Below are 14,747 nucleotides of genomic sequence, written 5' to 3' on the forward strand. Positions count from 1 at the left end.
TAGCTCACTGGCTCCCTGCAAGTAGTTTTCTTATAGGCAGTCCAGCCTACTAAATTAGGAGCTGGATGAAAGCATATGCTTACAAAGTGATAAAGTGGATTTCCAAAGTATATTTAAAGCGGATATTTGAGTGACAAATCATAGTGTTTGAGGAGACTTATTCCAAATACCATCATCGTGGTGCTGGGGGCATTGATGCTGTGGCTATTGGTATTCCAAATTGATAAATGCTTTTCATTTTTTTTTTTTTTTTTTTTTTTTTTTTTACATTACTGCCAATCTGCCTGCTGCACTGCGGTGGACACTACCAGCAATCTTGCGTGTAGTGGCCATTAATGTAATTGTGTCTGATCTGCTCACTATTTCAACACTAATAATAGCAGCTCATGCTGATTCTCATTGAATAGAAGTAGCCGTTATTATAGAAAAGGTTGGAGACCTTTGGTCTACAGTATCATTTTAAATTAGACTAACTGTTAAGTGGATGTTGTTTAATGTCTTGTGTTGTCATGGAGTGGTTTGATATTGTAAAATGCCTCAGAACTGTATTTACATAGTTCAGTACTCTCTCAAAATTCTTACCTAAGGTTGCCACTTTTCCTTATTTGTTAAAACTACTCTTTATTAACCCACAGTCCACAGCAGAGTCCTTCTTAACCTAGTTTTCAGAAAACTCTCTTGTATAGCAACCCAGCGTGTTGCTGCTTTTACTCGGCCACCTTAGTTTTTCTATTATCAGAGTATATTTTGTGTTCCATTCATATGTTACCTATATGACAGTTTTTTTTTGTAAATATTTTATTGGTTTTGTATTTCAAATGTACATTACAAGCTGTTCAATTGTCAACCACAGGATTCCACTTAACTGCATGAAAAAAAAACATGAAACCACCCGAGCCCCCACCCACCAAACACGCCTCGGAACACTATTTAACCGTCCGTTTCATTGCTTGCTGCATTTAGCTGAGAAATCTGTAGCGTATTCTAAGTAGCTAATAGGGGGGGCCGCGCTGGTGGCTAATATGGGCCTTTTGCAGCTGGATCTGTACTGCTTGTAGCCCGGGGCGGGGGGACACAAGTCAGCACAAAAAGTACACCCTCAGCAGCGCGGGGGCGGCCGGGTGCAGTGTGCAAACACGCGTCGGGTTTTCAATGGGGACCAGGGGGTCTCTTCAGCGGTGCAGGCAGGCAAGGGGGGGGGGGCTCCTCGGGGTAGCCACCACCTGGGCAAGGGAGAGGGCTTCCTGGGGGTCACTCCTGCACAGAAGTTCCGTTCCTTCAGGTGCTGGGGGCTGCGGGTGCAGGGTCTTTTCCAGCCGTCGGGACTTTAGGTTCAGGCAGTCGCCGTCAGGGGGAGCCTCGGGATTCCCTCTGCAGGCGTCGCTGTGGGGGCTCAGGGGGGACAACTTTGGTTACTCACGGTCTCGGAGTCGCTGGAGGGTCCTCCCTGAGTTGTTGGTTCTCCACCAGTCGAGTCGGGGTCGCCGGGTGCAGTGTTGCAAGTCTCACGCTTCTTGCGGGGATTTGCAGGGGTCTTTAAATCTGCTCCTCTGTAACAAAGTTGCAGTCTTTTTGGAGCAGGGCCGCTGTCCTCAGGAGTTTCTTGTCTTTCTTGAAGCAGGGCAGTCCTCTGAGGATTCAGAGGTCGCTGGTCCTTGGGAAAGCGTCGCTGGAGCAGGTTTCTTTAGAAGGCAGGAGACAGGCCGGTAGGTCTGGGGCCAAAGCAGTTGGTGTCTTCTTTTCTTCTTCTGCAGGGGTCTTTCAGCTCAGCAGTCCTCTTCTTCTTGTAGTTTCAGGAATCTAAATTCTTAGGTTCAGGGAAGCCCTTAAATACTAAATTTAAGGGCGTGTTTAGGTCTGGGGGGTTAGTAGCCAATGGCTACTAGCCCTGAGGGTGGGTACACCCTCTTTGTGCCTCCTCCCAAGGGGAGGGGGTCACATCCCTAATCCTATTGGGGGAATCCTCCATCTGCAAGATGGAGGATTTCTAAAAGTTAGTCACTTTAGCTCAGGACACCTTAGGGGCTGTCCTGACTGGCCAGTGACTCCTCCTTGGTATTCTCATTATTTCCCCCGGCCTTGCCGCCAAAAGTGGGGCCTTGGCCGGAGGGGGCGGGCAACTCCACTAGCTGGAGTGCCCTGTGGTGCTGGAACAAAGGGGGTGAGCCTTTGAGGCCAGGTGTTACAGCTCCTGCCTGGGGGAGGTGTTAGCATCTCCACCCAGTGCAGGCTTTGTTACTGGCCTCAGAGTGACAAAGGCACTCTCCCCATGGGGCCAGCAACATGTCTCGGTTGTGGCAGGCTGCTGGAACCAGTCACCCTACACAGATAGTCGGTTAAGGTGCCCTCTGGGGTGTATTTTACAATAAAATGTACACTGGCATCAGTGTGCATTTATTGTGCTGAGAAGTTTGATACCAAACTTCCCAGTTTTCAGTGTAGCCATTATGCTGCTGTGGAGTTCGTGTTTGACAGACTCCCAGACCATATACTCTTATGGCTACCCTGCACTTACAATGTCTAAGGTTTTGCTTAGACACTGTAGGGGCACAGTGCTCTCACCTATGGTATAGTGCACCCTGCCTTAGGGCTGTAAGGCCTGCTAGAGGGGTGACTTATCTATACTTGCATAGGCAGTGAGAGGCTGGCATGGCACCCTGAGGGGAGTGCCATGTCGACTTACTCGTTTTGATCTCACCAGCACACACAAGCTGGCAAGCAGTGTGTCTGTGCAGAGTGAGGGGTCTCCAGGGTGGCATAAGACATGCTGCAGCCCTTAGAGACCTTCCTTGGCATCAGGGCCCTTGGTACCAGGGGTACCATTTACAAGGGACTTATCTGGATGCCAGGGTGTGCCAATTGTGGATACAAAAGTACAGGTTAGGGAAAGAACACTGGTGCTGGGGCCTGGTTAGCAGGCCTCAGCACACTTTCAATTCAAAACATAGCATCAGCAAAGGCAAAAAGTCAGGGGGTAACCATGCCAAGGAGGCATTTCCTTACAATTGGTCTTTTTTTCATTTTGTAAAAATAAATTGTTTGTGAAACACCCAGGTCATCTATTCTTGTGGACTGTTGTGGAATATTGATGGTTAATCTGATGTGTTCTTATTCTGATAATGTGATTTTTATTTATGTGCGCTTTTCTGGCATTTTGTGCTGAAATAAAGTCTTTTTGATGAGGGCTGACTGATGTTTGCATGTTTTTCGTTCAGGTTCAATGATATTCATGTCCCTGTGAGATTAGAGTGTGTGAAGTTTGCCAGTCATTGCTTAATGAACCATCCAGATTTAGCAAGGGACTTGACTGGTAAGTTAACAAAATTGTGATTATCATAACTAGAAACCATTTGTGTACAAAAGTTTAATTGTTTCATACACTGTTATGGGTCGTATTGTTTAGGTCCTGCTGTTGTTCCCTCCTGTCTCATTCGCTCGTCATCCATAATTTGAATTGCTGTATCAAAAATGTTACCAATTTTGATTATTTAATTGGGAGACATTTGCATATAACACTTGTCTTATCTGCTACAGAGAACAAAAAAGTCACGGTGGAAGCAATTCAGTTGATCTTTGACTGTGTGACGGTCATTGTTCTCTATAACAAAAATAGTCCATCATGGTGATGAGCTTTGTTCAAATTTTAATGATTGATCAGATATAATAGTCTTATCAGTAGTCGTAAAACATTTGAAATTCTTTCAGAATTCTTAAAGGTTCGGTCACATGATCCTGAAGAAGCCATACGCCATGATGTCATTGTTACCATTATAACTGCAGGGAAGAGAGACCTTTCCTTAGTAAATGATCAACTACTTGGATTTGTAAGAGAAAGGACACTGGATAAGCGGGTAAGGTCAACAGTATATTTTTACTTAACTCGGCATGTTTAAAATGTAACCTTGAAATATATAGTCACTTCTGCTTTATACATTTATGTCTGGAGTATTATAATTTGCTTATTCACAATCTTTTTAAAAAATATATATTTTTACTTAAGGATTAACCCTTAATCTATACACCCAGGATCTGGAACAACATCCCCATATCCTTTAGGGCTGCCACAACACAATTCCAAGTTAGGAAAGAGTTGAAGATGTACCTCTTTAAAGAACACAATCACAATGGATTAACAACCCACAATCCTTCCACATCACCTATCCCTCCTTAACTTTATGCTGGTCTTTTACCCTCTATGGCGCCCCGCTACCGTTTGGGTTGGTATGCGATATAGAAATACCACATACATCATGCCATTAATGATCACGTTCCCTGCAGCCTGTAAGGCTCTGGGACACAAACTCCTTGATTGAACTAAATCTGTTTTTGTGACTTATAGAAGTTGTTGCACGCTGTGCTTCAGTGACCTGTTTTTTTCCCTTCAGTAAGTTGTGTAATTACATAAGAACCCTGTATGGGCATCGTGTTTCATGTCTTTTCGATACCAGACCTGCGCTACAAGATTAGAATAACAGCCAACTATGCGACTGACTACCACCATCACACGCCATATCATGGGGTTCTTTTCAGGCATGTCTGACTATTTTCCTCTTTTCCTGTAGTTTACTGCATACTGGCATTCTCTTGTAAAACGTCCATTTGGTCCCCAAAACATGGTTCTTGGGCTTCATATTTTTGCATATGATTAGATGTATGAAGGATGCTTTCTGTAGTTTACTAATCTGTGTCGAGTACTGGGGTTCATTGAAACTTTTTTTTATGTGCTGTGAAGGATGATGGTTTCCTTTGTGCTGGGGTGGTGATGTTCTTTGGCATCTCAGCCTGCACATACTCTTCTGTTTCTACATGTCAAAACATGTTTATCTAGGAGGTACCAGAGGATTCCAGTGCCTTCCATTGTCCCAAAGTGAAACTTCCCCCATTCCCTTTTTGTGTGTTACTTCTGGTAGCAGAATAACCCTTCAGACAAAGGTAAGCACTGACTGCACTTAGCCTTTCAGAGCTCATCACGATATAGACACTTAAAAAGAAGCTTGCGAAATGTGGTCAACGACAACTCTTCAATGATTGGAGAACCCCACAAGCTTTTAAACAAAGTAGATCATTGGTTAGTTCTGGCATCTGCTCATAACCAGCAGAGGTTGCTAAGTATTAGTCCCCTCAGCCGGTGCTTGATTCGCAGTTGCTGTCTCAAGACGGCTGCTAGCACAAGAACGACAAATGGAGTCTGTGTAAGGGAATGTAAGGATGAGGAGGTAAGGAGAAGAGTGCAGCAGGAAACCAGGCTAGATATGACAAGTTGCATGCTTGCTTGCAGGGTTTTGCCTAGTAAGAGATGTAGTTTGGATTAAGTTGACAGTTGGTGTAAATGAAGTTGAACCTAAGTTTAGACCTCAAGTAAAGGTTAAGCATATTTTTAGATTAGCAGTGTGTTAAGAATCAAAAATATTGTGGGGCAGTGAAAGCGTTACAAAGGTTTATGGTATGAGGGGAAAGGTGGCAAGTAAGTAGTCAGTTAACTTCCGAACATGAAAGTCAGTAGTGGGAATTGCACAAGTGGTACATAGCAGAAATAGCCTACATTTTAAAAACAACTTACATTTTAGTGCTTTAAGATTTTCTCATCTGAGATCTGTCTTTATACTTCTCAAAGTACCTCACCGCTTTCCATTAGTAACGACTGACCTTGTAGCCATTGTTCAAGAGGGATGCACTAATTCACTCTTTTTACTTCTTGCTTGCAAGCGTCTTTTCACCGTCTGTTGTTGAAGACCTGTTTTTCACTGCTATACCAATACTTACAGAGGGCTTTGGGTCAAACCACTGCTGACTATTTTTGTCAGTATGCTATGCTTGCTTATTTCATGGCTTGCCTTCTTGTTTATATCACTAGAACACCTATGCTTTACTGACTCTCAAAGCTCTTTATTACAACATCTTTAAAAGAAGCTTCTGGTCCTGCTGATAGGTTATTAAGATACTCTTGTGTTAATTATTAGAAAGAGTCTATAGACTTAATAGTAAATTCAAATAATGGTCTATTTCTTATTTTGCAACATAATGTCTGTTAGGTTTCACTGACAAACCTAATAAATAGGTCAGATAGTTTTGAAGGCTGAACTGTTGGATGAATCAGAAAACAAATTTGACTGGGACTCAGTCCAGTGACACTACTTTGCAGTCAATGTCCTTAAATGATCTGATCTAAAACATTACATGGAGATAAAGTATACATCTTTAGAAGGTTCATGAAGGTACAGAAAGCTTTTCTTTCTGTTATTAATCACATTACTTCCTAAGCTAATGTTGCAACTTGTCATTTTTTGTAGGGTGTCTAATGTGATAGTGCTACTACTTTAAAAACTAATTTTCTTTTGCCTCTCTATTTTATGTCTTAAGTGGCGGGTCCGAAAAGAAGCTATGATGGGTCTTGCCCAGTTGTATAAGAAGTATTGCCTGCATGCTGAAGCAGGAAAGGATGCTGGTGAGAAAGTGAGCTGGATAAAGGATAAATTGTTGCATATATACTACCAAAACAGCATAGATGACAAGTAAGCCAGTTTTCTTTTTCCCCTAGAGATTGTGCTAGGTTCTTTATATTGTTTTAAGGACTTGCTGGGGGTATGTGTTCAACATGTGTAAACGTGTACTTATGAAGGATCACACTACTTGACATAGTCACTAATATAATCTACTGTAAGTAATTTATGGAGACTACATTAAAATGAGTACAACATGGAATGTGGTCTGACCAGCCAATATGGTGGTTGCAGTTTGTTAATCCTGCAGAAAATCCTCCTTTATTACAGCCATATTGTACTCCTGCTGAGGGAACAAAAGCCCTCAACACCCTCCCCTTCACCTCCCTTGATTATCTAGTTCTGAGTGATAGCGGAGGAGTGAATTCTAAAGTTTGGATGTGACATGTACAGTAGACCTGACTCCTCATCCTACCCTTGCGAATCTGAGTATTGTTAACAGTTGGCTCTGTGCAGAGCGCAGGATCCTCCTAGGTAGGTACCACTGAAATTTAAACATAAAAAATTGCAGACTCTGCTGGCCTATAACTGTGGCCTATAGCACTGGGCCCTCACTGCCACAGATTCCTGATCTGGGCTGCAGGCCGATGCTGTCCCAGCAAAAAGTAAGAAACCCTGACTTTTCATTTTCTGACTCCATGTCGACTTTATACACTGCATCTTCACCACTTTTCTCATTCGCGATTTTCACCAGTGGATGACATAACCTCATTTAAAGATGCTTTAGCCAGAGGAGCCTCCAAATGCAGTATTTATTTTGAAACCAATCATAGGTTGCTCTCTGTAATTATGAATGCTCTGCAGCCTGGATTTCCTGCGTGTGCTCTTAACACTTTCAACTGAGTTCAAGGGACTGACATGGAAAAGATTTCTCATCTACACTACAATCAAAGTTGCAGCTCTAGATTGCTGAAAAACTAAGGAAATTGAGAACAACATTCAAAACCAGATTTCTTCACTGTATTGGATGTTCAAAAGCAACATGACTAAGTCAGAGGACTCTACTCCACCAGACAGTAAGAGCTTAGAGGCTTGCACTAATGGCAGGAAAAGGTGTGGCATGGTGAGAACAACTCCGCTAGTGTCTCTGCTGTCCTGCGCAGATATAACTGTGCCTTTCAAGAATGCATTTGGTGCTTTGAAAATGACGTGCCCAAAGACAGACAATAAGACTTTCCGTAAGTGATTTATGAAGGCCTGCTAGTTTTGATTCAGATAATCAGTGATTCTATCCAGGCTAACCAGGCCCCAACACCAGTGTTCTTTCCCTAAACTGTACCTTTGTTCTCACAATTGGCACAGCCCTGGCACACAGATAAGTCCCTTGTAAATGATACCCCTGGTACCAAGGACCCTGTGGCCAGGGAAGGTCTCTAAGGGCTGCAGCATATCTTATACCACCCTGGGGACCCCCTCACTCACCTATGCACACTGCCTCACAGCTTATGTGTGCTGGTGGGAGAAAATGACTAAGTCGACATGGCACTCCCCGCAGAGTGCCATGCCCACTTCACACTGCCTGTGGAATAGGTAAGTCACCCCTCTAGCAGGCCTTACAGCCCTAAGGCAGGGTGCACTATACCACAGGTGAGGGCATAAGTACATGAGCACTATGTCCCTACAGTGTCTAAGCAAAACCTTAGACTTTGTAAGTGCAGGGTAGCCATAAAGAGTATATGGTCTGGGAGTCTGTCAGTCACGAACTCCACAGTCCCATAATGGCTACACTGAAATCCGGGAAGTTTGGTATCTAACTTCTCAGCACAATAAATGCACACTGATGCCAGTGTTGGATTTATTGTAAAATACGCCCAGAGGGCATCTTAGAGATGCCCCCTGAATGCCAGTCCGACTCCTAGTGCTAGACTGACCAGTTTCTGCCAGCCTGCAACAACCAGACAAGTTTCTGGCCACAGGGGGTGAGTGTCTTTGTCACTCTGTGGCCAAGAACAAAGCCTGTACTGGGTGGAGGTGCTTCTCACCTCCCCCTGCAGGAACTAACACCTGGCGGTGAGCCTCAAAGGCTCATGCTTTTTGTTACAGCACCCCAGGGCATCCCAGCTAGCGGGAATGCCTGCCCCTCTGGCCACTGCCCCCACTTTTGGCAGCAAGGCTGGAGGAGATAATGAGGAAAACAAGGAGCTAAGGTGCCCTGAACTGAGGTGACCCCTGCCTTTAGAAATCGTCCATCTTGAGATTGGAGGTTTCCCCCAATAAGAATAGGGATGTGCCCGCATCACCTCAGGGAGGAGGCACAGAGAGTGTAGCCACCCTCCACGACAAGTAGTAGTATGTAAGGAAATGCAGTGGAAATAATTAAAGGAGACACCAGAAATCTTTGATCTCTAGGACGTCTAACAACGTGAAGAGCTGCATGAGGCATCGGCAGTGGAGGAAGAGGACTTCTCGATTCCAGTCTCCATATCGAATTCAGAAACTGGGATCAGCGTGCAAGATATTCCTTCAACGCAGTGACCAAACAGTCAGCACAGACTTTTGCAGCTTCTGGCGGGATTCGAGGTTTTTGATGGCATTCTTCATGTACTCTGTCATGCGAGAACATAGGTGTAGCACATAGTCAACTGTCTTGTTAGGGGGAGGGGAGTTTGAAGGTTGCTCCCATCCCTCCTTTAGAAGGCAGAGAGGACCCCTAACTGGATCCCCAAACAGAAGCTCAAATGGGCTGTAAACCACTCCCTTTGTAAAACCTCTCCGTAGGGAAAAAAAAGGTAAGGTAGTAGGACATTCCATCTCCTGAGTTTTTCTGAGAGGCCCATGATCATACCTTTAAGGGTTTTGTTGAATCTTTCAACCAACCAATTTCCTTGTGGATGATAAGGAATGGTGATTTTGTAGGTTTCACCACATTCCTTACACATTGCTTCGAGATTGCATCTCTGTCGGATACAACCTCCTTAGGGAAGCCTACCCTGGAAAAGATTTCCAGGAGGGCCTTGGCCGCTGCAGGAGCTGTAGTTATTCTAAGGGGAATGGCCCCTGGGTACCTGGTGGCATGGTCCTCCACCAGAATAAATCTGTTCCCAGATGCTGTAGGAGGGCCAGGAGGACCATCAATATTGATTCCACATGATCTCAACGGGAACCCCAACCACAGGTAGTGGGATCAAGGGGGCCTTTGTAGTGCCACTTGACTCGCCACTGGTTTGGCAGGTGACCCAGGAATAACAAAACTCCTTGGTGTCTTCAGACATGTGGGGCCAGTGAAAGCGTGGGACAAGTCTGTCCATAGTCTTGCTTTGCCCAAGATGCCCTGCATGGGGAGTGTCATGTGCTATGCTCAACAAGAAAATACCTAAAATTCTGAGGTATGACGAACCTCCTGGTAGCACCAGGCTTGGGGTCCCTCACCTCAGTAAAGGAGACCATTCTCACAGTACATCCTGTGGGATGCACTAATAGCCCCTGCCTCTTCTGCAGCAGCCTGCTTACTGAGGCTTTCGAGAGGGGCAGGACTTATGCTCAAGGCTCAATTCCTCCCTGGAGGGTGCCTTTATAACCGAGAGCTCTTGTCAAGGCCAAGCTCCTCTGGTGCAGGCTCCTCACAAGGGACAAGATCATCTCTCTGAGGAGACTGATCCTCACATGAGGTCTGGGTATAGGGTAACTTTTTACCCTTCCTTTTTCTCTTCTTGGGAGCTGTCTGGGCCGTTATACCAGGCTCCAGTGCTCCTTGTTCTCCCTGTGCCCTGACCTGTTCTCTTGTAGCCACAAAGAAACTCTTAGGGATGCTCAGCATTGTGTCATGGGCCTTTAACTCCACTTCAGCCCAGGCTGAAGTCTCCAAATCATTGCCCATAAGACATTCTACAGTATTAGATGAGGGCACTATAATTTTCTTAGGTCCCGTAAGTCCCCGCTAAAATTAACGTCTGCCATGGGGTGGCACTTACTGATGTGCCTGTGTCCCTGTAAGCCTCTGCCTCCATACCATTGAGGGGATGCTGCCTGTACGTCCTCATATTGGGAGACCAGGCAGCCAAAGTGGCAAGGTCAGTGCCATCCTCTGATATTAGGACAGCCTCAGTGGTTTCTCTGACTAGGCCACTGTCCACTGCAGTACCCAAGGGTGAACCCAGCTACACCCTTGGTTGTGGTAATACTACTGGTGCTATTACTCGGGGGGGGGGGGTTAGTAGTAGTACTCTTGGTGCTTTTCTTAAAACAGTTGCTATCACCTCTCCTATGGCACATTTCCTTACCCAAAAGCACCAGGCTTTCTTACTAGAAGAGAAGGAGGAATTAGACCCACCCCCAGAAGAATTATGGGGACCTGTTTAAGATTTTCTTCTTATTTTTAGGTTTTCCCCATCCTTTTCCTTGGACTTAGAAGCATTCTTCTTCTCCCACCATTGGTTTTCTTACCCACCCTAGTGCAAAACCATTTGTCTGCCTTCTTTCCCAATTCTTGAGGAGAGGTCAGATCAAAGTCCACCCGGTATTGGTGCAGTTTCACACATTGCTAATAAGGATGTGCTCTGTCATGATCAGATTGTACAGTCCTTCATAGTCATGCACATTACTGCCATGTAACCAGCCTTTCAGAGCTTTAGATGCACAGTCTACAAAGTATACCCAGTCTTGAGAGGACTCCTTCTGAGTTTCCCTGAACTTAAACCTATACTCCGTGGTGAGCCAAAACCCATCAATCAGAGCTTCTTTCAAGACTTGGTAGTTTTCTGTGTCCTCTTCTCTAAGTGCCAAAAGTTTGTCCCTGCCTTTGTCCGCAAACGAGAGCCACATGATAGCTGCCCACTGCCCCGAGGGAACTGTTAGACTTTACAGGCCTTCTCTAAAGCAGTAATCCACTTATGGAAGTCAGCCCCAGACTTGTAAGGAGGAACTATCTTGCTGAAATTACTCAACTCAAAGGTGTCTTCTCTGACTTTGGACTCTGATGCTGCCACCATGGGTTTCTAACCCCAATTTTCCTTTCCCTCTTTATCTCTAAGGCGTCCCTCTTGCGCTAGCTGCTGCTTTTTCAACTTGAGTTTGGCTTTCTCAAGCCTTAGCTGAACCCTCTATCTAAGCATCTCCATTCTGAACTAGAGTGGATGAACCCAGCAGACGATGGTAGATGCTGTGGTAAGGGAAGATGAGGTGGATCTACTCCTCTAGGAACCTTTCTCACCACCCCAGAGGGAGAAAGAGTCTGCTACTACAAGCCCCCCCCCCTCTTAGTACTACTAATACTGCCCCCTGTAGGTTTCAAGGGTCTCTTTAAAATCATCATGATCCTGTCCACTGTAGCCATAGGATGTACCAGGTTTCCCCTTGTCCAGCACTGGTGGTTCTCCCTCCCCATCTCTCTCTCCCTGTTAGGGTTCTGGATGTCATCCTGGATGAGCATCTCTAAGAGAGTAGATTTTGTAGGATTGATACCTCTCGAGTTTCTCAGCTGCACACAGGGGTCCTAACTTCCTGGAACTTAAGAACCCCATAGTTAGACTCTGGAGTCTGGTCAGCTCCCTCTACTAAAGCCATGGTGTTAGAATAGTGTTTGTATGTGCCTTACCTTCTTTAGAGTTCTAAACGTTTAAGAAGTTTGGAGAAAGGGCAATGCTAGACCTCTGACTTCCCAAGCCAAAGTTTAAAAGTAACAATGTTACCAGTACAGTATGTACCTAACAGTCAATAGCGATCTTTCTTGTGGAAAATCACTGACCAAGTGATAAAGCAGTGCAAGTGTTTTATCCCACCACTGCTTACCTGTTTAGGAGACTGGCTCAGTTTATGGTGTAAACGTATGATGTGGCACCCTATACTGAGTCCAGGCAACCCTTGGTGTTAGTGTTTTATTGCTTAGATAACCAAAGCTCTCTAGGGGTAGTTATGGCCAGCAGCTTAGGCTTATCAAGGAGGAATGTAAAGCACTTACAATACCACAGTAGTCAGTCATTGATTATCACACAAGAAAGACCTACACCAAGTGTTACAAAAATATAGTATTCTTTATTAGAACACTAACGTTGGTATATCTCTACACAAAATATGTACTTGAAAACAAACTGAAAAAGCATAGGAATACATAGACCCCTATGAGGATGCCAAACAATGTACTAAGAAAGTGATATAAAAATAGATTTGCCCATCCAAATTAAGTGTGTTAGAATCCCAAGGGCTGGGGGGAGTAAGCAGTTACCAGAGGTAAGTATCAGAAATCTCACAGGTGCCCTGGAGCAGAGATAAAATCGAGCTGGTTGTCCCATAGGCTTAACACAGGACCGTTGCTGTTAGAATTTTCAGGATTCAGGACCATTCCCAGAGGACACCAAGGAAACCAGTTGGCACAAGGAACGTTGGCTAGTGCCCTCTTCTTTGGGTACCCAGAGAAGAGTAGTACCTACACCAGGGAGCTCAGGTGCATAGGAGTGAAGTGACATCAGAAAACTTTGTTGAAATCAAAGGGAGCCTCTGTTGTCCAGTTGCTGTTGTGACCTGCGGACCCGGTCAATGGATTCCGGATGAGAAGAACTTGAAAAGGACGAGGACAGTATCCAGGCAGTGCTGGTAGGCAATATCCACTCTCCTAGAAGTGAAGTTCCTGCAGGTCGGGGACGGAAGGAGTCCAGCTGCGGAGTCCAGGGGATGCGGGAAGATCCTTGGAGTGGCCCATGAGCTGTCCCACGTTGGTCGCCGGATTGCAGGAGTGTCAGTGGTCAGCAGGACCACCAACAAGCAGTGGCCAATGCATGAAGAAGTTGCATAAAGTTTGCAGGTTTTTGTGGACCAGCAGTGTCCAGGAAACTCGACCCTTGAAGGGGAGTCAGTGTTGGTCCTCAGCAGGAAGGAAAGCTGCAGGAATTGTTGAAGCCCCTGCGAGTGAGCCAATGGCAGCAGACTCAACAGGGGCCTCAGCAGCACAGCAAAGCAGGAGTCCCTTGACGCTGGAGTTGAAAAGTGGAAGCTGAACTTGGAGGTGTAGAGTGCTGGAGGTTTGGGCTTCTTGGAGCTTGAAGATCTCCTGGAGGAAGAGCCAACAAGCCTTGGTAAGAGCAACAGTTGATGTGCACAGGGGTTCCGTTCTAGTGGCTGCATCAAAGGCCCACAGTCTCCCAAGTTGGTCAGAAGACCAATAGGAACTGGAGAGGGCCACGGAACCGCCACTTGTGTTGTGGAGCCATCAGATGTCCATGGGCAGCAGGGTCTCCCAGTCAGTCATTGTCTTCTTAAGGTGCCAGCAGATGCATGGGATTGGCTCCTTCACTCCAAGAGAGATTGCTTTTTGCTTCTTGATACAGAGTCCTTGTGACCCTGGAGGATGCACAGCCACGGATGTTGCAGAAATCTTGCAGCAGCTGGAGAAACGATGTTGCAGTGGGAGCCCTCCCAACTGGAAACTGTCTTGTTTTAGTTCCTAAGGCAGACTAGCAGTGGTTCCGGTAGCCAGGAGCGGAAGAGTCTTGCAGACAGTACCTTTGTAGAGTCTTGCTCGACGAATCTGAGGACTGACACTCTGGAGCTGTAGGTAGCTAACCTGGTGTGTGGTGGGTACCTATGGTACTGACACCTTTTATAACGGGTCCAGGTATCCCCTCTCAGTAAAGTGTAGGCAGTGTCTACAAGCCAAGCTCTCTAGAGGTAGCTGTGGATGAGCAGCCAAGGCTTATCTAGGAGGCATGCAATGATCATGCAATACCACTACAGTCACACAGTACTTACACACAAGTAAGAAAAAACTTAGTTGTACAAAAATAAAGATACTTTATGTTTGGAACACAGTATCAGAAAATACCAGAGAGGTAACCCTTCAATGGGAGGTAAGCAAATATACACACACACACACACACACACACACACACACACACACACACACGCTCTCACGCTCTCACTCTCTCACTCAATGGCATATGTAGCTGCAGATACACATGCTATGCATAGCTTCCGCCATCTAGTGTTGGGCTCGGAGTGTTACAAGTTGTTTTTCTTTGAAGAAGTCTTTTGTGGAGTCACAGGATCGATTGACTCCTCCTCTTGGTCATAGTGCACATGGGCATCGAATCCTTTGTTAGATTGTTTTCTTTCCGCTGTCTGGTTCGGGCGTGTTTCCTCTTGCTCTGAGATTTTCAATTCGGAAACTCTATATAACTTTCTTCCACTGTCGGTATTGTTTCGATCTCGTTTCCATCTATAGTTGAGCCGATAGTTGAAAACCAAATTACGCCCTTTTGGGTGCGAGCACCCAGCTCGGGCCTGTTCAGGCCTACCACGCCAAAGCCTGATGGATCG

The 14,747-nt window shown here is 45.5% G+C and overlaps 1 protein-coding gene across 1 annotated transcript in view; it reads left to right on the forward strand.

Moving 5' to 3' along the window:
- Positions 1 to 14,747, forward strand: part of PDS5A (PDS5 cohesin associated factor A) — an 831,005-nt gene that overhangs the window by 143,045 nt on the left and 673,213 nt on the right. Inside the window, exons 10-12 of the mRNA XM_069202018.1 lie at positions 3,216 to 3,310; positions 3,706 to 3,851; positions 6,361 to 6,512. Of these exons, the coding sequence (XP_069058119.1) occupies positions 3,216 to 3,310; positions 3,706 to 3,851; positions 6,361 to 6,512 (393 nt within the window). The remainder of the gene's footprint in view (positions 1 to 3,215; positions 3,311 to 3,705; positions 3,852 to 6,360; positions 6,513 to 14,747) is intronic.

This window comes from Pleurodeles waltl, chromosome 1_2 (assembly GCF_031143425.1).
Source record: "Pleurodeles waltl isolate 20211129_DDA chromosome 1_2, aPleWal1.hap1.20221129, whole genome shotgun sequence".
NCBI lineage: Eukaryota > Metazoa > Chordata > Amphibia > Caudata > Salamandridae > Pleurodeles > Pleurodeles waltl.